Below are 23253 nucleotides of genomic sequence, written 5' to 3' on the forward strand. Positions count from 1 at the left end.
AATAAAAAATAAGGACAATGGACATAGTATTTATGAGAGTTAATAATTTTGCATATGAAGATCTTTTGCAAAGCAATTTAAAAATATAAACTTCCTAATGGAAACATGGACCAAGAAAATGAACAAAAAATCCAAAAGAAAAATTATGGAACATAATTGTTAAAATGCTTTAAACATTTTAATTGAAACATAGATATTTAAAATTTTATGTTTAAACATAAAATGTTTTAAAATGTCACCAATTTTTTTATATGGCCATACTTGCGGCATATGGAAATTTCCAGGACAGGGATGCAATCCAAGTGCACATTATTGGTGGGAGTATTCATTGAACCCTCTAGATGGCAATTTGGCCTGAAAATAGTTTCAAGACACTAAAAATAATTCTTTTTGAAACATAATTATACAACTAGAAATTTATCCTAAGGAACTACAAGAATAAATGTGTAACAAAATATGTGCATAGTACACGTTAGTGCTATTTCAAATAGCCAAACAATGGAAACAAACACATCCCAAAAAATAGGAGATGGTTAAATAAATAATGGTGACTTCATGCAATGTGCTGTAGGAAGCCATTAAAAATAGGAATCATGTACAATATATATTTAAATTTTGGAATCCAGTATATAAAGCCAATATTCTTTTGTTGTGTTGCTTTGTCTTTTTAGGGCTACACCCGTGACATATGGAAGTTCCCAGGCTAGCAGTCAATCAAAGCTGCATCTGCAGGCCTACACCACAGCCACAGCAATGCCAGATCTGAGCCATATCTGTGACCTACACTGTAGCTTGCAATGACGAATGATCCTTAACCGACTGAGCAAGGCCAGGGATTTAACCCGCATCCTCATGGATACTAGTCAGGTTCTTAAGCTGCTGAGCCACAACAGGAACTCCCTAAAGCCAATTTTCTTAAAAGGACTGAAAGAAAAAAATATACTGTAACTGCTTATCTTGTGTACAGTTATAGCGATTTATTCTTTATAATTTGTATTTTAAAGTTTACCTACAATTAGCAGGAAAACATGTGGTTTTTATATTACATATATATAGGATTCTATTGTACCTGTTTCAAAGCTTTGACTTTATTAAGTTCTTTCTCTGATCTGTCATTGAAAAGGTTTAGTTCATTTATTTTGGTCATGAGAGACTGCTTTTCATCACAATTTTTACTATTTGACTTCTTAATAAAATAAAGATCATTCTGTAAAAAGGATACATAAATACATATTTTAAATAAAAATATTAAATGCATACTACTAAATATGTATGACATTAAATTATATGCTCCATTAAATATTTATAATGATCAGATTTTTTAATCTCACCCTTTATGCTCTTATGTCTCTAAAGTAATATACATGGACATTCACATAGAAACATATTCATTTTTATTATCTATTGATGTTTGGGTTTTGTTTGAGTTCAATAATTCTAGGAAATATTATGTATGGCTAGAATTCGAACTGATTTCTCTCTTTCTCTCTTCCTCTCTCCCCTTTTTCCTCCCTCTGCTGCCTTTCTCATTGCCTATATTTCTCTGAAGTATAAGGACCTAAAATTGCAGCAAGACAATAAGAATTTTTTTACATAAAGATAAGATTTCATAAAATTAACTTTTAGAATGAAAATTTTAATTTAAGGTAATTTTCAACCAGAAGAAATACATTTCTATCATGCAAAATAAGAGATGAAGTTGCAAGGGGAAAGGAATGCAGATTGACTTTATAACCTAATGCTACTACTGAAAAAGAAAAAAACCTTCATTAGACAGTTAATTAGCTTCAGTATCTTTAAAAATTCACTTGTATTTCCATTAATTTTTTTATCTCTGTCAAAACCAGAGTTGGGATAGGCATTAGCACTAGCCTAGTATATACAATGGACAGAACCCCAGGGTAGTTAAAAGGGGAACACTAGACCCATCCCCATACAGTAAAACAAGTACAATTCAGGCTAGGGTCAAAAAACATATTTAGATACAAATGTCACCCTCAGCCCATTCCATAGTGTTAATATTCCCACTATGGAATGTAAGAGTATATAATTAAAATAATACCATTTATTGAATACCTACTAAAAGCACTGTTAAGATATACATTGCTTCTAATTCTCCCAAATGCCCTAAATAATATTAAATATTGTTTTCCACTTAAAAGTGAGTAAATTAGGAGTCAGAAAAGTTAAAATAGCAGTAGTGATATAACATTGACATTCAAAACCAGTTCTGATTCCAAACTTGGGCAAAGACATGTACTCTTTCCCATTAAACCAAAGAAACAGATTTTTAAAAACTTAATCATGCTACAGACTATACCAAATCAATATTTTGTCATGTAAAAAAAAATTTTTTTTTTTAATTTAAAGACAACTTCCTTTCACCTTTGTAGCCCTTAAGGAATTCAAGCAATTCTTCTTATTACCACTAGAGGACACTCATCACTAGCCTTTCCAGATGTTTAACATTTAAACCCTTTAGAGTTCTCTTCTCATTCAGATCCATGCTCTCACTCCTTCCCTCTTACTTTCCAGTTAAACTTTAACATAGCTTTTATATTACAAGGCTCCCCTAACAGAGGTTTTATATTACCATAAACATATTAAAATACCTGAAGATGGAGAACATTTTTACTTCATTAACAAATTTGAGTCATCTGAAATATTTTAAATAAGTAAACATGTGAATAACAATAGATGACCCATAAAGGAGCAGCTTCTCTTAAATGCCATTTCAGAGATTAAAAAAAACAATCAAGTTGTTATGGTAGATACATAATAGAAAACCTGGATTTATCAGTTTTTTAATAATATTTTTAAGTCACATGGACCAGGGATCAAATCCTACCTCTCTGTATAGTACCTATGTAATCATGGACAACTTACTTAATCTGTAAAACAAGTAATAATACCTTCCTCTCAACACATCTGTAAGGATTAAATGAAATAAAACACTAAAAGCATATAGTAAGTGCATAATCAATGGTAATGTTACATTCTCATAGTCAGTCTAGAAATAAGAACATTAGTCCAAAAACTTGTTATATATGTGGGTAGCCTAGCAATCGTCTTATCCAAAGTCAAGTCTTGGGAACATGTTGATTTAAAACAAAATGACTAATGATTAGGATATCTGAAATATGAAAAGTATTTTGGCTAAGTTACATGAAGCTTCTTGATCTGTACTTCCAAAAGGCTGAGTGTAGATTTTTTCTCTTCCAATGTCTTTTTAAGTTCAACGGTTTTTGCTTCAAGGGCTTGTCTTTCTTCTGAATTAATTTCTCCTTTTAACCGTGACATTCGGCGTTCCACTTGTTGAATGTAAAAATCCTATTACAGTTTTAAAAATAAGTTAGTAAAAAGAAACCGTTAAAACCATTTCTATAAGTGCAAAAACTCTGTAAATATTTTCTTATGTTTGGCCTGATGTCATCACTTATTAAAATCACTTTAATCCTAATTTATAGAATAAAATCCATCTTACTCTAAGGAATGAAATAGCAAACTATTCTTCCACAACCAGGGCACGTGGCAGTGACACAGAACTAATTTTCTGAAAATACAACAAAGCAGTAGGTATTTATCATACTACTATGATGGGTTTACATGGACATGGATTTTTGAGGGTACTTTTCTAAAGGGTGCAAAAAAAAAAAAAGAGTCACAAATTGTTGGCCATGAAAGGCTCAAATATGATGAACTTCTAATGAATTATTTTTAAAATTGTACTTTAGCATTTGTAATTTTGAGAAACTAAGAATATATTAGATGGGGAAATTAAGATGTAGAGAGGGAGGACATTACGAAACTAATATGAGACAGAATATTATATAGAATAAATAAGGAAAAACTTTAAAAATACTTCTAATCTATTGGTCCAGGGCTGGAAGTGGGGAAGTTGATGTTATACAATTAAGAATCAACATACAGTTTTTCTAGGTGTCAGATATCCCACTCCCTGTTTTGTTTTACTCCAGCTCTAACTGCTCCAGGTCCCTTTAAACCGTGAACTAGGGCTATTTATCTTCTTACCTGCTTATTTCAGATCAAGAAAAAGAAATTGTTTTCAAGGCTCCCTCACCCTGCTACTGACCTAACATGACACCTCATCTTCAGCATCTGTCTATCCCCACCAAGAGTTCTTAGAAATTTTTATTTTCTTAGGACTCTGCAGAGTTATCTTGACCGCCACAATTATAGCAAATCAATATGGAATATATTCATAAGAGTAACATCTACCTGACTGTACATAATTTCTTGCTGCTTCAAGGTTTCAAAGTCCAGTTTATGTAACTGATGGTTGAGGTGCTTTAGAGAAGAACGGGTTCCTTCGATTTCAGATACAATGGCTTTTTCTTTCATTGTCTCAGTCTGTAATTCCCGAACTTTCTTAAATAGCACATCTTTCAATATGTTCAGCTGAACTTCTACTTCCTGATAATAAGAACTACAGTGATTAATGAAATATAATGCCTTGAAGTATTTTATTGCATGAAAATTATAATTTAGGGGCTCATAAATTAACCTGCATTTTAGCCCTTGAGAATATATAGCCCTTCTCACAATTTCAACAAATTCCCAACATCACTTGTAGTCTACACTAGTCTAGTAGACTAGAATAGTCATTTTCTACTCCTGTGTCATACACCTTGATCTGTCATCTTAATTCTATCCCATGTCACCTTAGCCTTAGAACTCAGCTATTCCACTGCTTTCCTTAGAACATAAACTATACTAAAGACACACAGCTTGTAAGTTCACAAAGTTTACTAAAGTCTTGAGAATGCTAAAGAAAGAACATAAAATATACTAAAAACACACAGCTTATGAGTTCACAAAGTTTATTAAAGTCTTAAGGGTGTTAAAAGAAGAAATCATATCACTCAATCTCCCATCTTCTTTTGGGCACTATCCAGTGGTGAGCAGAAAAATGTTTAAATACCAGCCTTCTAGTGGATATGAGGTTAGGGGAAGAGGCTGATTCCTATGATTATTTATATTCCCACTATGGCAAATTTCAAGCTACTAACATGATTCCTCTAAATGCAGAGCTGATAAGAAATATGCAGTAGCAAACCATTATGCAGTATATCTACTATACACATATAACAAACATTAGTAATCTTAAGTAACTTAAAAGGGTAGATAACAGTAAAAGGTAAAATAATTTGGAAGGGATATGTGCTGAATAATTACTTTTGTTTTTAATATAATTTATTTAATTATAAATAAAATATAATTGAATAATAAAATATAGCTGAATTCTTAATAGTAGCTATGTTTAGCAGCTGACTTATAAATTCCAGAAAATTTATCAATTCTTACGAGCTGGTAAGGGCTAGCCCCAACGTACTACTGGCACTATTCCTTATTCACACCTTGCCTGCAGCTGACTTCCCTGCACATGCACCCCTCCAGGAAACAAACCAGTACCCGTATCCCACTGCTCCTTTCTCAGGAGGCAAGTCTGTCTTGACCTCAGGGTCTCACATCGATGTATTCAAGCTTCAAATAGATCCCCATGCCAAGATCTAATGAAAGCTCTCAGTTTAAAACGTTGAAATAATTTCTCTCTGTGCTCTCATATACCAGATAAGAAGGCAGATAAGTATACCCAGATAAGCATATTTCCCTTTGGAAAACAATGAACCTCAATATGAAACAAAAGAAGTCTTTGGCACATTTAAATTTTCACAAATGAAGAAATATAATCTGATATAAGTTTATAAAACATACTATTTTTCATATAATAGACAAAGACTGCCAGTCAGAATTTTAAAATCAGTGCTTGGTGGAGTTCCCGTCATGGCGTAGTGGTTAACGAATCTGACTAGGAACCATGAGGTTGCAGGTTCGATCCCTGGCCTTGCTCAGTGGGTTAAAGATCCGGTGTTGCCGTGAGCTGTGGTGTAGGTTGCAGACACGGCTCAGATCCCGTGTTGCTGTGGCTCTGACGTAGACCAGCGGCTACAGCTCTGATTGGACCCCTAGCCTGGGAATCTCCATATGCCACGGGAAGCAGCCATAGAAAAGGCAAAAAGACAAAAAAATAAAAAAATTAAAATTAAAATAAAAAAATAAAATCAGTGCTTGGCGTCAACATCACTAATTATTAGAGAAATGCAAGACTAAACCACAATGCGGTACTACCTCATACCAGTCAGAATGGCCATCATTAATAAATCTAATAACAAATGTTGGAGAATATGTAGAGAAAAGAGAACCCTCCTACACCATTGGGGGGAATATAAATTTGTTCAAGCACTATGGAAAACAGTCTGGAGATTCCTCAGAAAACTAAAACAGAACTACCATATGATTCAGCAAACCCACTCCTGAGCATATATCCAGACAGACAAAACTATAATTCAAAAAGATACATGCATCCTTATGTTCATAGCAGCACTATTCACAATAGCAAGACATGGAAACAACAGAAATATCCATTGATAGATGAATGGATGAAGAAGGTGTGGTACATACACACAATGGAATAGCCATAAAAAAGAACAAACCAATGCCATTTGCAGCAATATGGATGCAACTAGCGATTATCAAACTAAGTGATGTAAGTCAGAAAGAAAATGACAAATACCATATGATATCACTTATATGTGGAATCTAAAATATGGCACAAATGAACCTACCAACATGACAGAAACAGACTCACAGACATAGAGAACAGAACAGACTTGTGGTTGCCGAGGGGAAGGGAGAAAGGAGTAGGATAGATGGGGAGTTTGGGGTTAGCAGATGCAAACTATTACATTTAGAATGGATAAGCAATGAGATCCTACTGTATAGCACAGTGAACTATATTCAGTCTTTTAGGATAGAACATGATGAAAGATAAGAAAGGGAATGTGTGTGTGTGTGTGTGTGTGTGTGTATACATATATATAATATATATGCCTGGGTCAGTTTGCTGTACAGCAGAAATTGACAGAACATTGTAAATCAACTATACTTTAATAATAAATAACTAAATAATAAAGTCAGTGATTGCTGGTGAATAACACAGCTCATCTCCAAAACACATAGGCTTGTAATTTTTCCAAACCAAAAAAAAAAAAAAAAAAACTCCAACAACTACAAAAACCAAGATTAGAAACACAAACCTGCTAGAGCACAATCAGTACACATGCTGCCAATCTTACTATTTGCTAATTCAGCTGATTTCTTAAAAAATATCACTAGTTTTTAATTCTGTCTTCAGAAGGTCTATTCCATATAAACTTCATAGTCTTCATAGATTTTTAGTAAGTTCTAATACTTCCCCATTTCATGTGGTACAGAAAATCATGCTCTTAGGCGGGGGGGGGGGGGGGGGGGGGGGTAAAGAGACACAACTTTTTTTTTTTAATTATGTTGCACAATTTGGACTAAAATACCACTCATGTCAAGATTGTTGCATGTCTCCATTACTCAGGAATTTTAAACATAGAGCAGCACACTGAGGAATCTGGATTCTATCCAAATATAAGTGAAACCACCCTTGATAATAAGCCTCAGCCAAGGGGGGATTTTACCAGCACCTTCAGCTGCCCCTCTTCTTCCCTCATCAAAAAAAAAGTAGTGTCTATACTGATAGGTGACACAAGTCACTTTGAAGTTTTCAAAGAGGAAATGGTGAATCAGCCTTTGGGCCTCAAAAATTGGTTTTAACGTTACCAGAATACCAAAGAGATTAAGGTAGAAGGGGGACATCAGTAAAGTTAGTAAAGTGCTAAGATTTAAAAGCCCATTTATCAATAAAAGGTGCCAGACTGTAAGAGGTTAAAAAGATAGCAGATGTTGAAGAAACACATGTAATGAATGAAGACCACTGGGAGTAATTGATCACAAACAAAAAAGATGATCAGGTGGAATCAGTTGTAAACTAAGGGCGCTTTTCAAGGTACATCTGCAATATGAGAATCTGTACATGGATGGCACACAGGGACAGGGACACAGAAGGCACTGGGCAGCCAAAGATAGAGGGGCTACCTTTAAAAGAAGACATCAAAGTTAAATGCTGAAAGTGAAGCAAATGGAGAATTAGGTAAAAAGAGGTCTAACAACTCAATAATCTGATTACAAAAGTGATCTCACCAGAAATTAGAGCCTCAAAAGACCTCATACTCTTCTGATCCCAAGAGTCTAATTAGTTCACTATTGCTAAATTTGCTGTGATTTTTAAAAAACTGAAACTAAACTTTACCTTTACACCTCTTTCTTCCTCCTTTAGCATGTCTTCCAAGTTGGTAGCTTTCTCTTCTACAGACATAGTTTTCTCAGTTATCTGCTTTAATTTTTTTCCTACAATCTGATTATGATTTTTAATTTTGTGTAACCTATAGAAAATTTATAAGGAAAAAATAGAAAACATGTATAAAATGTATTTAATGCAAACAAACAAGGATCAGTTTAATCCTAAGATTTTTTTTCACATAACTTGAAAGTTTCTTTTGCCATATATTTTTTTATTGCCAATATATATTTAATAAATCATAAAAATATTTCTCCTAAGTCTTTGTACCAAAAAACCCAGGAAACTTTTTTAAGTTTAATAATTCACTAACTATAATTTTACAGTTGTTTAAACAAAAAACCAAATATTCAATAATATTTCTAGAAATAGTTAAAAAATATAAATATATTTAAATATATTTTTTTTACCTTGTTGTTTCTTCATTAATATCCTTCTTTATTTTGGAAATATTTTTCCTCAGAGCTTCTAAATCACTGGAACTTCTATTCACAGTGGCTTTTAAAGAATCCAGCTATTTATTAGTTAATAGACAGAAATTATATATTTCATTTCTGAGAGTTCTATTCTCAACACATTAATTTCTAACTTATGTTACACCCACAAACATAGTAATCATGTTTCTGTAATACATATTTAACAATTTTTATTTTTTATCTGATATTTAATTTTAAATGACTTTTAAGATACTACCATATAGAGACCTACATATATGAAGTACAAAAAGCAAAAGCTTCACAACACTGTATTTGGCAATGATTTCTCGGCTATAACACCAAAGGCATAGGAAACAAAAGAAGAAATAGACACACTGGACTTCATTAAATTAAAAAGTTTTGTACAATGAAAACACTATCAACAGAGCATAAAGGCAACCCATAGAATGGGAGAAAATATCTGCAAATTATATATCTGATAAGGGATTAATATTCAGAATATACAGAAAACCTTTAAAACTCAAAAAAACAACAAAAAGCCTGACTCAAAAATGGACAAAGAAATGGAATAGATATTTCTCTAAGTAAGAAATACAAAAGGCAAATAAGCACATGAAAAGATGCTCAACATCATTAATCATTAGGGAAACACAAATCAAAACTGCAATGAAATACCACCTCACACCCATTAGTATAGCTACCATTGAAAAAAAATCCCAAAATAACAAGTGTTGATGAGGATGTGAAGAAACCCTTGTGCACTGCTGATAGGAATGTAAAATGGTATAGGCACTGTGGAAAATGGTACAGCAGTTTCTCAAAATTTAAAAATATAAGTACCATAGGATCCAGCAATTCTGAGATAATTGTACACCCATGTTCACAGCAGCATTATGCACAATAGCTAAAATATGGAAGCAATCCAAGGACACTGACAGATGAATGGATAAGCAAAATGTGGTATGTACATACAATGGAGTAGTATTCAGCATTGAAAAGGAACAAAATTTTGACATATACTATAACATGGATGACTCTTGAGGAAATTATGCTAAGTAAAATAAGTGAAATGGGCAGTCACAAAAAGACAAATACTTCATGAGTCCATTTATATGGGGCACTTAAAACAGTTAAAATCATAGAGACAGAAAGTAGAATGGTGGTTTCCAGGGGCTGAGAGGAGGGGGAAAATGGGAAATTATTGTTTAATGGGTATAGAGTTACAGCTTTACAAGAAAAGAGTTATGAAGATAGGTGACAGTGATAGTTGTACAAAATTAAGAATGTATTTAATACCATAGAACTGTACACCTGAAAAGAGTTAAGTTGTTAAATTGTATGTTACACGTATTTCACCACAATAAAAAAAATTGAGAAAAAAAATGAAGTACTCTTCATGATACAACTTGTATGAACTTTGAAAACATTACATAGGTAAAAGAATCCTGACACAAAATGCACCATATTATGATGTTCGAAATAGGCAAATCCATAGAGACAGAAAGTAGATTAAAAGTTGCCAGGGCCTGGTAGAAGAAGAGAAAGAAAAGAGATTGCTAATGGGCATGGGGTTTCTTTTTAAAGATAAAAATATTCTAAAATTAAATAGTGAGAATTTCACAATCCTATGAAATACTAAAAACCACTGAGTTGTACACATTGAAAGGGTGTATTGTGATTTGTGAATTCTATTTCAATAAACCAAGTATAAATGAATGAATACCTAAATTCTTTTCTGCAAATGGTTTTTTTTTTTTTTTTTGTCTTTTTGCTATTTCTTGGGCCGCTCCCGCGGCATATGGAGGTTCCCAGGCTAGGGGTCAAATCGGAGCTGCAGCCTCCGGCCTATGCCAGAGCCACAGCAACTCGAGATCCGAGCCATGCCTGTGACCTACACCACAGCTCAGGGCAACGCCGGATCATCAACCCAATGAGCAAGGGCAGGGACTGAACCCGAAACCTCATGGTTCCTGGTCGGATTCGTTAACCACTGCGCCACGAAGGGAACTCCCAAATGGTTTAAACTTTAAAATTTTTTTGAATGAGCTAGTAGCAGTGACATTTCATTTATACAAGAAATTCACTTATTTTACTTTTTCAAGATCTTAATTCTCTTCAGTCAGGAAAAAATCTTCCCCCCTTTATCAGAAATATAAAGTATAACAACTTATAGAATAAAATGCTCTGCACTATTCCAATTTACCACCTAAACAGCAGTAACTTCAGATAACATGGCCTCAGGGCACACAGCTCATAAAGATCCCTTTATTGCTAACTAAGGGGATTGCTAACTCTCCCTGTGAGAGTGTTACCTGGCATGTATGCTCCAAAGAAGGAAAGAAAAAAGCAGGAGTTTTATTTTCTCTTAGTGTATTCCAAGGTGCTACACCACTACACTGTCCCATTACCACACTGAAATATTTTCCCTTAACAATGTAAGAAACTGAATGTAAGCAGGTAGCTTCCACCTAGAATTTGAGTTAAAACCATCATACACATGTAGCACTGGAAAGACTTTTCAAATTATCACCAATGTCAATAATTCATCTTCACATTTGCTTATTTTCCAGTTATTTTATAATATATGACTTACAGCCTAGATCCTTCAAGAGCCATTTGCCTTTGGTCACTTATAAAACACCATGTGTGACAGGCAAGTTGGGCCCTGCACAACTCCAGGTGGAACATTTCATACCACTTGTGAGGTGAATGATGGCCTCTGTTGCCTTCATCCAATCAAGGCCTCATCAGAGTAATCTAAAAGTTCCACAACAGGAAGGTACATGATAGAAAGAACCAGAAAGCAGTTCCTTAATCAAAGGAAAGCCTTTAGGCTTATTTGTACAGTAATTTGTTATAAACACACAAGCCAGTCTTTTTAGTTGACATACCTCATCCTTCAGCTGGCTTCTATTGGTTTCATGACGTTGATATTCTGTTCTACATTTTAAAACTTTGCGATCAGCAACAGAAATTTTTTTCTCATACTCTGTGTTATTCCCAATCTCACTTTCCAAAAACTTGATCTTTTCCTTAACCAAATTTTCTTTTTCTCTTATCTCCTGCTTTATCCTTGCTAATGCCTAGGATTTAAAATATATAGTTAAATATGTTTAATATGATGAACAAAACTAAAAGGAATTTAGTTCTTTATATTATTTATTTTAACAATACTTAACATTTTTAGAGAAATAATTTACATGAATAAAATATTAATATGCTACACATTAATATCTATAAACTCATATTTTTTTTTCTTTTTGCCTTTTTGTCATTCTAGGGCCACATCCGTGGCATACGGAGGTTCCCAGGCTAGGCGTCTAATCAGAGCTGTAGCCACCGGCCTACACCACAGCCACAGCAACGCGGGATCTGAGCTGTGTCTGCGACCTACACCACAGCTCACGGCAACATCATATCCTTAACCCACTGGGCGAGGCCAGGAATCAAACCTGCGTCCTCATAGATGCTAGTCAGGTTCATTAACCACTGAGCCAAGACGGGAACTCCTATAAGCTCATATTTTTAAAGGTCTCTATGTGTTATTTCATCCATCTAGTACTTTGCTAAAGAGATGAATAAAATGTCAATCTTTTATCAATGAAAAGTGACATCTAAAAAAAAATAACAAAAATTTGGAGTTCCTGCTGTGATCTGCAGCATCTCTAGAGCACTGGGACCCAAGTTCAATCCCTGGCCCAGCACAGTGGGTTAGGGATCCAGTGCTGCCAGCTATGGCAGGGGTCAAAACTGTGGCTCACATCTGATCCCTGGCCCAGGAACTCCATATGTTGCATAGTAGCCAAATATATATATATATATATATATATTTATATATATATGAGTATTGAATATATATATATATATATGAGTATTGAATAGTTTTCACATAGAAGGTTGGAGTTCAATGAAATTTTCCAAATATTTCCAAGACCAGGTTTTTTGTTTTTGTTTTTGTTTTGTGTGTGTGTGAATATTTTTGTTATTGGTTTCAATAGGAATGTCTTCACTCAGGCTTTTGGCTGGTCTTGGGGATACAAAATAACTAGAATATACACAGTAGTAACTGAGGTGTGGACAAAGCACTATGGGATGATGATGATGATGAAGTCTACCAAGAGAAATCTTTTTAAAAGATACTACCTAAGAGGCTTCATTTGAGTTGGGCCTAAAAAGATAAATGGGGATGCATAAATAATATTGTTAGAGTATAGGGTAGGAGGAAGGGATGGAATGGGGATATGTTAAGAACGGGTGGTACAGATGATACAGATGAAGCTGGAAAGGCAGAAGTTAGGCCCAAATTGTGAAGAACTCAGTTTTTCAATTGCCATGTTAAAGAGGTTCAACTTTTAAGCAATGTGAAACAAAAATTTTAGAGGGGGGAATAAAAATATAGACAGTTTTTATAGGTGATTCTGATGGCAATATGTTAGATGAATTGGAAGGAGAAGGAAAATTTACTCTAAAATACATTTCTTCCAAGTTTTCTGAAATAGGGTTCCACCAAACAACTAATCCCAGGAGGCTTGGTCAGAGGAGGGTATGTGTTCTGAAGTAAGTTTTAGAAATGCTTCATGTAAAACTATACTTATTAGCATATTAAGTCAATATTCATCTGAGGTTCACTGCACTTCTTAAAACATTCTAAATTTGTTTAATCTAATATTCACATCTATAAAACAATTAACATTCTAATACCTATTGTGTTCACTCAACCAAAGGACAGGTCAAAACTTCCTAAATTTATATATTTAGATGATTATTCCAGAATTTCATGCTTTACATTAATTATTTTTTTACCACTTAATCAGATGTTTAGATGCTTTAATTCCTACTTCGAAGTTCACCTTTTTTTTTTGGCCACAACTGTGGCATGAGGAAGTTCCCAGTCCAGGGACTGAACCGGAGCCACAGCAGCAACAACACCGAATCCTTAACCACTAGGCCACCAGGCAACTCCAAAGTTCATATTTTTTAATATGGCAATCTATTCCAATTAAGTAATAGTCCAAAACTTCTATACCAGAATAAAAGCATAATAGACAAATATTTTTCCTTTTCTCAATAATGTAAAAGTTTCTTTTAAGAAGCCAATTTCAGGATCATATGGTCAGACTCCTGCCAAGAAGGCACTGAGAAGGTAGGGTCTGTTTTAGAGGAAGAGGAACAAAAGGTTTCCAATCTCAAATCCTCTAGTGGTTTGAACTGGCTCTCACTGGCTCATCAAAGCTAACATATATACCTCTTCTCAACTTTGTGTTCAGGGGAGTCAAGTTGGTGTAAAGTCGTTTCACCACAGAAGTCAGAGCCTGTTGTTAAACTGAGAGCCTGTTGGTAAAAACTTAGAAGCATCCCACGACCATGGAATCACTTCTTAGCACCCTCCCTAGTCCTTTCCAACACATACAGCCAGGAGACGTCACCCTGTAAATAAGGAACCACTGAGGATATGACCAGGGAGCTACAAGCTGTGGATTCTGCCAGCTCAGCAGGCTGAGTCAATTTAGTTGCAGGGTTGCATGAGAATTCAATCATGGATCTGCAATCTTAGATCTGACATATTTGATTTACACAGAGGAAGTAGTCAGGTCTTGAGATTTGAAAGCTGTTAAGAAGCCAAGAAAAAGGAACCACATTAGCATTAAGAAATAAAAAAGAGCTCATAGTTAAGACTGGTTCTCCCATGTCACTCCTGGGGAGCTACAGGCCATTTTGTTGATAAAATGCTGATTACTTTCAGAAACTTAGAGAAATAACATTTTACATATAAGTTACATGTAATGAATAAACCACATGCAGATATCAGAACTCCAAACTTCCAGTAACCCAAGCTGCTTGCCAAATGCCTTCCATGGAGTTTATTCAGGATAGAAGTTAGCACATTTTCTCATCTGCCTTCTTTCCTCCTCAATTCCTTCTCCTTCCCAACTTTCCCTAATCTTCCATTTTCACTATTTTATCCCTTAGTGATTTCCCCAAAATGTTCTCCTAGGTTACCTCTGAAAGTAGATAACATAACACTAGGTCTGTGTTTAATCAGTATGGATTCCACCCCTTCTGAGTATTTATCCCATTATGGGTACCTCGGTTTCAAAAGGGAATCTTTTTGGAAGTCAAGGCTTCTCTCCTGACTCTCCCTCCTTTCTTGGCTATCCATGAGGCTGATTTCCCTGCACCTTTGATTAGCACACAAAGAGCACGTGTCAAATCCAAGGCAAATTGGACAACCATATGTTAGTCAGCACATTGATATTACTGCAATAACACTATCTGTTGACATTCTCTAGTCCAACATTTCAGAGATGACAGGATCCAATCTTCAGCATTATATACCATAAAGAAATAATCTTCATAAAATCACACTTCTAAATGGATATAGAGTCAGCTTTGAAAAACATTTACCAAAACTACTGAATCCTGCTACAAAAGTGACTTTCAAATAAGAGTGTGATTTACATTTGAAATGAATGACTAAAATACAAAAGAGATAAATACAGCTGAATGTTGCTAGGATCAAACTACTTTACCAAGGCACAGTTATCGATGTCTCGATCTCTCTGCTGCATCTGTTCTATTGTGTTCTCCCACTGTTTAATGAGTTCTTGCCTTTCACTATGAATTTTACGAAAATCTTGGGCTGCTTTATCCAATTCTAACTGTCAAATGAAAAGCAAATAATATTTTTGTGAATTTAAGTGCTTTTGCAAATATCACCTAGACAATTAAGAAGTAAAAATCTTTATTAAACAAACCTGTGCACTTAGAGTCTCTGCAAGTTCGTTGTCAAGTACCTTTCTCCTCTGATTACATTCCACAGTCAGTCTTTCTAATTGCAGGGTCAGTGCCTATGATGTAGTTCCATGCAAAAATATTCATAATTATCATTTTATTAGTGTAAAAGCTGTTAGTATATCTCACACTAAGTATTACTATATTACACATACACATTTATTCGATATCTAAAACAATTACAAAATAATGTATAAATTCTTTATCTTTTAACCACAAAGTGCTGCAAAGAAAACTCAATTGTTTCTAAAGACACTTAATACTTCTTAAAGTAAGTTAGAAAAAAGATTCAACAATATTTACCATTTTAAATTATTTTAAATAATGCATGCAGTATTAAATCTATTAGAAAACAGCACATTTCATGATGCTAAAGTATTACCAGATTTAATTACAAGTAGATTTTTAAGTAATGGTTACAATAATATATTAAATAATCAATAGCACTAGTCTCAAATCAGTAATAACTACCTGTAACATTCAAAGTATCACACAAAAGAAGTTAGAATACTTATATATAGTTCTAGTACAAAACCTTCTTTTCTGAAATGCTTTTGAGAAACCTCCTCAATCAGGATTCTTAACCTGGAGTCCATAGATCCTGAAAAGGTTAAAAGACTTCAGAGGATCTGTAAAACTTGCAGCAAAATTTTGTGGGTTTTTGAGTATGTTCATTTTTCTGGAAAGGATATTTGGCTTTACTAGCCACCAAAATCTTCAAGAATTACTTTAAAATTATAAGTCCAATTTTAGAATAAAAGGTTGATATATTACAGATTTAGAGAAAATCTAACACTTACAATATATAATATCTCACCCTAATTTTATTATCATCTTGTTGTGCATACTTCTGAAGAGTGAAGGCATCGCTATCTTTACGAGCTGATTCTTCCAGCCAGGCCTCCAATGCTTGCTGGTCCCAGTTCATTTGACATTTCAAACCATCCAGTTTTTGAATAGTTTTAAAGATGTAATTCTAATCTCCAAAGAGATGGGGCAGGGAGATTGTAAAACATTATTTACCATAAAGACTAAAATAAAACATACCATTACATATTACAGAATATATTTAAAAGCCTTAATCTCTGAATATACAAGCAACTTACACAACTCAACAGCAAAAAAGCCAACCACCCAATGGAAAAATGGGCAAAAGACCTGAACAGCCCATTCTCCAAGGAAGAGATACAGATGGCCAACAAGCACATGAAAAAATGCTCAACATCCCTGACTATTAGAGAAATGCAAATCAAAACTACCATGAGATACCACCTCACATCAGTCAGAATGGCCATCATTAATAAGTCCACAAATAACAAATGCTGCAGGGGATGTGGAGAAAAGGGAACCCTCCTGCACTGTTGGTGGGAATGTAAGCTTGTACAGCTACTATGGAGAACAGTACGGAGGTAGCTCAGAAATTCTATACATAGAACTACCATATGACCCAGCAGTCCCACTCTTGGGCATATATCTGGACAAAACTTTCCTTAAAAAAGACACACACACCCGCATGTTCATTGCAGCTCTATTCACAATAGCCAAGACATGGAAACAACCCAAATGCCCATCGACAGATGATTGGATTAGGAAGATGTGGTATATATACACAATGGAATACTACTCAGCCATAAAAAAGAACAACATAATGCCATTTGCAGCAACATGGATGGAACTAGAAACTCTCACATTGAGTGAATTAAGTCAGAAAGAGAAAGACAAATACCATATGATATCATTTATATCTGGAATCTAATATACAGCACAAATGAACATTTCCACAGAAAAGAAAATCATGGACTTGGAGAATAGACTTGTGGCTGCAGTGGCGGGGGGGGGGAGTGGGAGGGATCAGGAGCTTGGCATTAACAGATGCAAACTATTGCTCTTGGAATGGATTTACAATGAGATCCTGCTGTGTAGCATTGAGAACTACGTCTAGATACTCACATTGCAACACAACAATGGGAGGAAATAGTACATATACATGTATGTGTAACTTGGTCCCCATGCTATACAGGGGAAAAAAATATATATATATAAAAAAAAAACACACAAAAAAAAAGGAAGAAAGAAATCCTGTTTCTCTCCCTGACCTCGAGATGTATGCAACACCATATTTAATTGTATAACTATCATACTTTTAATTCTTTCGTTGTGAAATAGAGGGGTGATGAGTATATAAAGTTGAGAACAGTAGTTGAGTTAAAGGCTGCTTAAAAAGGCCTCAGGGCAGCTCCCCTAGAGCAATCTCATTAGTCATTGCACCAAAGCCACCCCAAGTGGGTACGCAATCTTAAGAAAAATAATATGCTTGATATGCTAACTCAAGCCCAAGACAATTCCCTTTCAGCTCCGTTTCCAACCACATTTCTGCATCTAAAAGGCCTTTTATATAGAAATTTTGGAAGCACATTTGATTGAAATAAATATAGTAGTTAAGGAAATAAAAATATTTCTGTCCATATTTAATTTAACAAATCTAGATTCATAAAAGAAAACAGATCAATATGAAAAGAAATACAAATTAATATGATAAAATATGTATTATGTGTATGTATACATATATATGTATATGCATTTCCATGCATTATATGCATATGTAAAGAGAAGAAATGAATTTGGAAAAAACTTCTAATCAGGTAACTAAAAACTAAGGAAAAGAGAAAAAAATAGATTATAGGAGTTTAATATTAAAGTCACAAGCTAATAATATGAAAGGTAAAAATTCTGACTGAAAAATGAAATTCAAAATTATAAGTGACTTTTTAATGTGGCTTTTAAAAATATAGCACTTATCATCTTCCCTGTCTCAGCTTTAGCTCTGCCTTGACTTTGGTCAGCTTCTAGATGGCAGGATTATAATTCATTCATCCACTCATGTATTGTGTGTGTCAATAATTTTCATTTGTGGAAATAAATGAAGACTACCCCCCAAAATAAAATAAATAAAAATGTAGCACTTATAAATAAATTATGCCTAGTATGGTGTAATAGGCAGCCAGCATGGTACTTTGCACACAGTAAGGCTCAACGAGTATTTGGTAAATGAATATTGAGAAAATAAATGTAACATTCTACCATTGTTGATTCAAATCACAGCTCCATGTGACTTTCATTGTCCGAAAAACAAGTGAATGTCAAGAAAATAATGAATGCCTTTCCCAAACAGGAAAAAAAAAAAAATCAGTGTTTGTTTGGTGAGGGAAGATGGAACAATAATACAACATTTTAAGTAACATTTCAACACATACTTCCTTATCACTTTTCTTTTCCTGTATTGAAGCCGTTTCATTTTCCAGTCGTTGAATTTCATCCTTCACTCGTCCCAGTTCTCTTTCAGCAATCATCTTAAAGTGTTCTTCACTTTCAATCTCATGCTCCCTGGCTTTGCAAAGAGACTACACAATAATACAGAACGCAGAAAGACTTTTTAAATTTTACTATTATACAATATTTATAATAACCCAGTAGACAAAAAAAATCTCAAAGTCTGCACATGCTTAGATTAAGTGCCATTAATTCCACTTCCCTGAAATTTACACCACATTAGATTTTGTGATTCAGTATAGTCAGTGTTGCTTATTAGTTGTAAGAAAGCCAAGGAATGGAATGTGCTAGGAAAAAAATGTTGTCAGCATTTTTCAGATATTATGTTGGTCTAGTCAAATAGCCAAAAACCAAAGTTTATGTAGTGAGACTTAAAAAGATAGAATTCATTTAACTCAAAATAAGAAACAAAATTAATTAAAAAATACTTAGGAAATGGTATGTTTCTAAAAATTGATCACATATTCTAGTTAACAGAGATAATCTTAAAATAATTATATAAACACTAGGAGTTCCTGTTGAGGCTCAGCAGTTTTAATAAACCCAACTAGTATCCAAGAGGATGCAGGTTCCATCCCTGGCCCTTCTCAGTGGGTTAAGAATCTGGCATTGCCATGAGCTGTGGTGTAGGTTGCAGACATCGCTGGGATCCAGTGTTGCTGTGGCTGTGGTGCAGGTCGGCAGTTGTAGTTCAAATTTCAACCTCTAGTCTGGGAACCTCCGTATGCTGCAGGTGCAGCCCTTGGAAAAAAAAATTATATAAATACCAATGGTTGTAAATATGTTCTAGATTATATTAATATACAGTGATACCTTTGTGCTAAGTTTTATTTAATAAAATAATATTTGTTAACTATTGATCTTGTACAGCTTCTAAGTTATCACCACCAGTAGTATTTTCACATGATTAAAGCTGTTAGCGTTGAAGGATGTTTATTGTCTTTTGTCTCTATTATCCTATTTAATTGATGTTTGACAATAATGAAATACACCTACAGAGAATCTCTCTCTCAAATCCCCAACTCAGTGGTTTAATAACTTGAAGAAAAGATGTTACAAACTGTTTATTAGTTACCAAATCACACCAGGATTCAAAAATTCTGAGATTGTTTTTAAAAATTTGTTAAATTAGTAACTTTTTTTTTTAGGGCCGCACCCATGGCACATGGAAGTTTCCAGGGTAGGGGTCGAATTGGAACTACAGGTGCCAGCCTAAGCCACAGCCACAGCAATGCTGGATCTGAGCCAAAGACCCTTAACCCACTGAGCAAGGCCAGGGATCAAACCCACATCCTCGTGGACACTAGTTGGGCTTTTAACTCACTGAGCCACAGTGGGACCTCCCACTAAATTTATAACTTTCTAATAACACTTGTAAAACCCATGAAGTAGTTACTTATCTGTATTAGTTATAAACTGATATTAAAAACATAACTTTTTTCATATTTAAGAATTACATACTTTTTCAAAGAAAAGTAGATGCATTTTTAAAAAAATAGTTTCAGATGGAAGTTAGTAAACTCTCCAATGCTGATTTGCTATCTAATTTGCTATGTAATTTCCTAGACATCATAAGAGGTTCTACCCATGAATAAATTGTCCATGAAACAGATGCTTAATCACTTTTTTAATTATTATCATTTGTATTAATATTTCTAAAATGCATTGTACTATCCAGTTACTTTAAACATTTTCCCAAATATAATTATTTTATCATCTAAGGATTGTCATTATAAAATTGAATTTTTTTTTTTAAGCTGCACTTGTAGCATATGGAAATTCCCATGCTAGGAGTTGAATTGAACTGCAGCTGCCGGCCTACACCACAGCCACAGTAACACAGGATCTGAGCTGCATCTGCAACCTACACCAGAGCTTGTAGTAATGCCAGACCCTTAATCCACTGAGCAAGGTCAGGGATCAAACCCACATCCTCATAGACACTGCATCAGGTTCTTAACCTGCTGAGCCACAACAAGAACTCCAGAATTCAGTTCTTAAACTATGCTAAAATATGGTGGTGACTTAAGGACTAATGAAGTGTGTGGACTATTTGCCTCCACTCAAAATAGCAGAAACTCTATTAAGTATTTAATTAGGTCTGTTATTATGTGTTTTACTATGTCTGTTTCCACTTAAAGCCATTATTTACCACTGCTATCACAGTACACTTCTCATATACCTGCTGCCTAATATTATATCAGACTGTTTGGATGATGAGTTCTCCTTTCAAATGAATTAATTATTCCTTGAACTTGGTGGCAGTAGAGTTCCTAAAAGCCTTTTTTTCTACCTACTTTCAGGTTCAAGGTATGTTCATAATTTAGTTATGCAAAACTTTCCTATTATATCTCTAAAATCAAAGCACAGATATAAATGCAATGTGAACTGTTCCATGCTACACATGATATAATCAATGTGATTTTCAACATTATTGTACCTGTGTAAATAAGAACTCTTGCTTAACATTTTTGAAGTGAGAAGTCATAGCATTAATTCGATCTTCATAGTCACGAAGCTGATCTTGCAAGCTTGACCTTTCATCCTGCAGCTTTGACAACTGCAAAAAATAAATGATATGATTAACCAAAGTCCTACTAAGTTTTTATCATATTAAAGTTCTAAAATCAAAAGAAAATTAAATTTTCACTTACTTTGTTTCTTTCAATATCCATTAGATAACTTCTACAATCTATTTTTTAATTTTCAAAAATTAAAAAATAGTGTTATTTAGAGAGTACTGTGGGAAAATCAGCACCATATTAAAAGAGAATATAGGACTGGGATGCAGCAATCCCACTCCTGGGCATCTATCCAGAGAAAACTGTAATTCAAAAAGATACATGCACCCCAATGCTCACTGCAGCATTATTTACAATAGCCAAGACATGGAAGCAACCTAAATGTCCATCAAGAGAGGAATGGATAAAGAAGATGGGTACATATATATAATGGAATAGTACTCAGCCATAAAAAACAATTAAATAATGCCATTATACATATATCCAGACAAAACTTTTCTTAAAAAAGACACACGCACCCGCATGTTCATTGCAGCTCTATTCACAATAGCCAAGACATGGAAACAACCCAAATGTCCATCAACAGATGACTGGATTAGGAAGATGTGGTATATATACACAATGGAATACTACTCAGCCATAAAAAAGAAAGACATAAGGCCTTGCAGCAACATGGATGGAACTAGAGATTCTCGTACTGAGTGAAATAAGTCAGAAAGAGAAAGACAAATACCATATGATATCATTTATATCTGGAATCTAATATATGGCACAAATGAACCTTTCCACAGAAAGGAAAACCATGGACTTGGAGAATAGTTTGTGTTTGATTAGAGATCACAACATACGGATTCGAAAGAACTAGAGCTTGAGTCCTGAATCTTTCCCAACTGTTTCAGCTTCCTGCCCTTGGGTGAATCACTTACCCATACCTTGTTTGTGTGGCAGAGATAGCAGTATTCAAATGCTTTACTGTAGTGGGGGTGGGAGTGGCACCCCTAACACTTGCACTGTTCAAGGTCAACTGCAACATTAAATATGTATGTTTTGCTTTTTATTTCATTAATTTCAGTTTTATTAGCTCCCTTTTTACTTTGTTCTTTTTAAAAACTTATTAAGAGGAGTTCTTAGTTTCTTTCCTTATTGTCTTCCTGATTTTTATGGACTTAGGGTCTATGTTATCCCCAAAATCATATGTTGAAGCCCTAAGCCCCAATGTATTGTTGTATGGAGGTGGGCCTTTGGGAAGTAAGAAGGTTGAGAATAGGACATGAGGATAGGGCCCTCTTGATGAGATATTAGTATCCTCATAATAAGAGAAAGAGACCAGAGCTCACTCACTCTCTGCCATGAGAGAACAGAGCAAGAAGGCAGCCACCTCATTAATACTCAGTCACTATGGCACCCTGATCTGGACTTCTAGCCTTTAGAATTATGAGAAATCAATGTCTGTTTTGAAGTCACTCAGTCTTTGTTATTGTTATAGAAACCCAAGCCAACTAAAACACTGATTTAAAAATGAAAGCATTTAAGTCCACAAGTTTTCTCTAAGATTTTTGCTCTTTCCCATAGATATGGGTATGAAGCAGTCTCCTTCCATTGTTTTCTAAGAGGTGACTTTTTCCTTTTAATTTCTCTTTGACTTGGAGTTCCCGTCATGGCTCAGTGGTTAATGAATCCGACTAGGAACCACGAGGTTGCGGGTTCAATCCCTAGCCTTGCTCAGTGGGTTAAGAATCTGGCATTGCCATGAGCTGTGGTGTAGGTTGCAGACACGGCTTAGATCTGGCATTGCTGTGGCTGTGGTGTAGGCTGACGGCTACAGCTCTGATTCGACCCCTAGCCTGGGAACCTCCACATGCCGCCAGTGCAGCCCTAGAAAAGGCAAAAAGACAAAATAATAATAATAATAATAATTTCTCTT

The 23253-nt window shown here is 34.6% G+C and overlaps 1 protein-coding gene across 1 annotated transcript in view; it reads right to left on the minus strand.

The window, feature by feature from the left end:
- The window catches only part of CCDC39 (coiled-coil domain containing 39), a 56254-nt gene that overhangs the window by 27641 nt on the left and 5360 nt on the right, over positions 1 to 23253 (minus strand). Inside the window, exons 2-12 of the mRNA XM_047787112.1 lie at positions 21248 to 21367; positions 18732 to 18878; positions 16295 to 16453; positions 15441 to 15533; positions 15216 to 15344; positions 11577 to 11768; positions 8659 to 8762; positions 8201 to 8333; positions 4240 to 4434; positions 3166 to 3330; positions 1070 to 1207 (exon numbers count right to left, since the gene is read on the minus strand). Of these exons, the coding sequence (XP_047643068.1) occupies positions 1070 to 1207; positions 3166 to 3330; positions 4240 to 4434; positions 8201 to 8333; positions 8659 to 8762; positions 11577 to 11768; positions 15216 to 15344; positions 15441 to 15533; positions 16295 to 16453; positions 18732 to 18878; positions 21248 to 21367 (1575 nt within the window). The remainder of the gene's footprint in view (positions 1 to 1069; positions 1208 to 3165; positions 3331 to 4239; positions 4435 to 8200; positions 8334 to 8658; positions 8763 to 11576; positions 11769 to 15215; positions 15345 to 15440; positions 15534 to 16294; positions 16454 to 18731; positions 18879 to 21247; positions 21368 to 23253) is intronic.

Source organism: Phacochoerus africanus, chromosome 1, assembly GCF_016906955.1.
Source record: "Phacochoerus africanus isolate WHEZ1 chromosome 1, ROS_Pafr_v1, whole genome shotgun sequence".
Taxonomy (NCBI): Eukaryota; Metazoa; Chordata; class Mammalia; order Artiodactyla; family Suidae; genus Phacochoerus; species Phacochoerus africanus.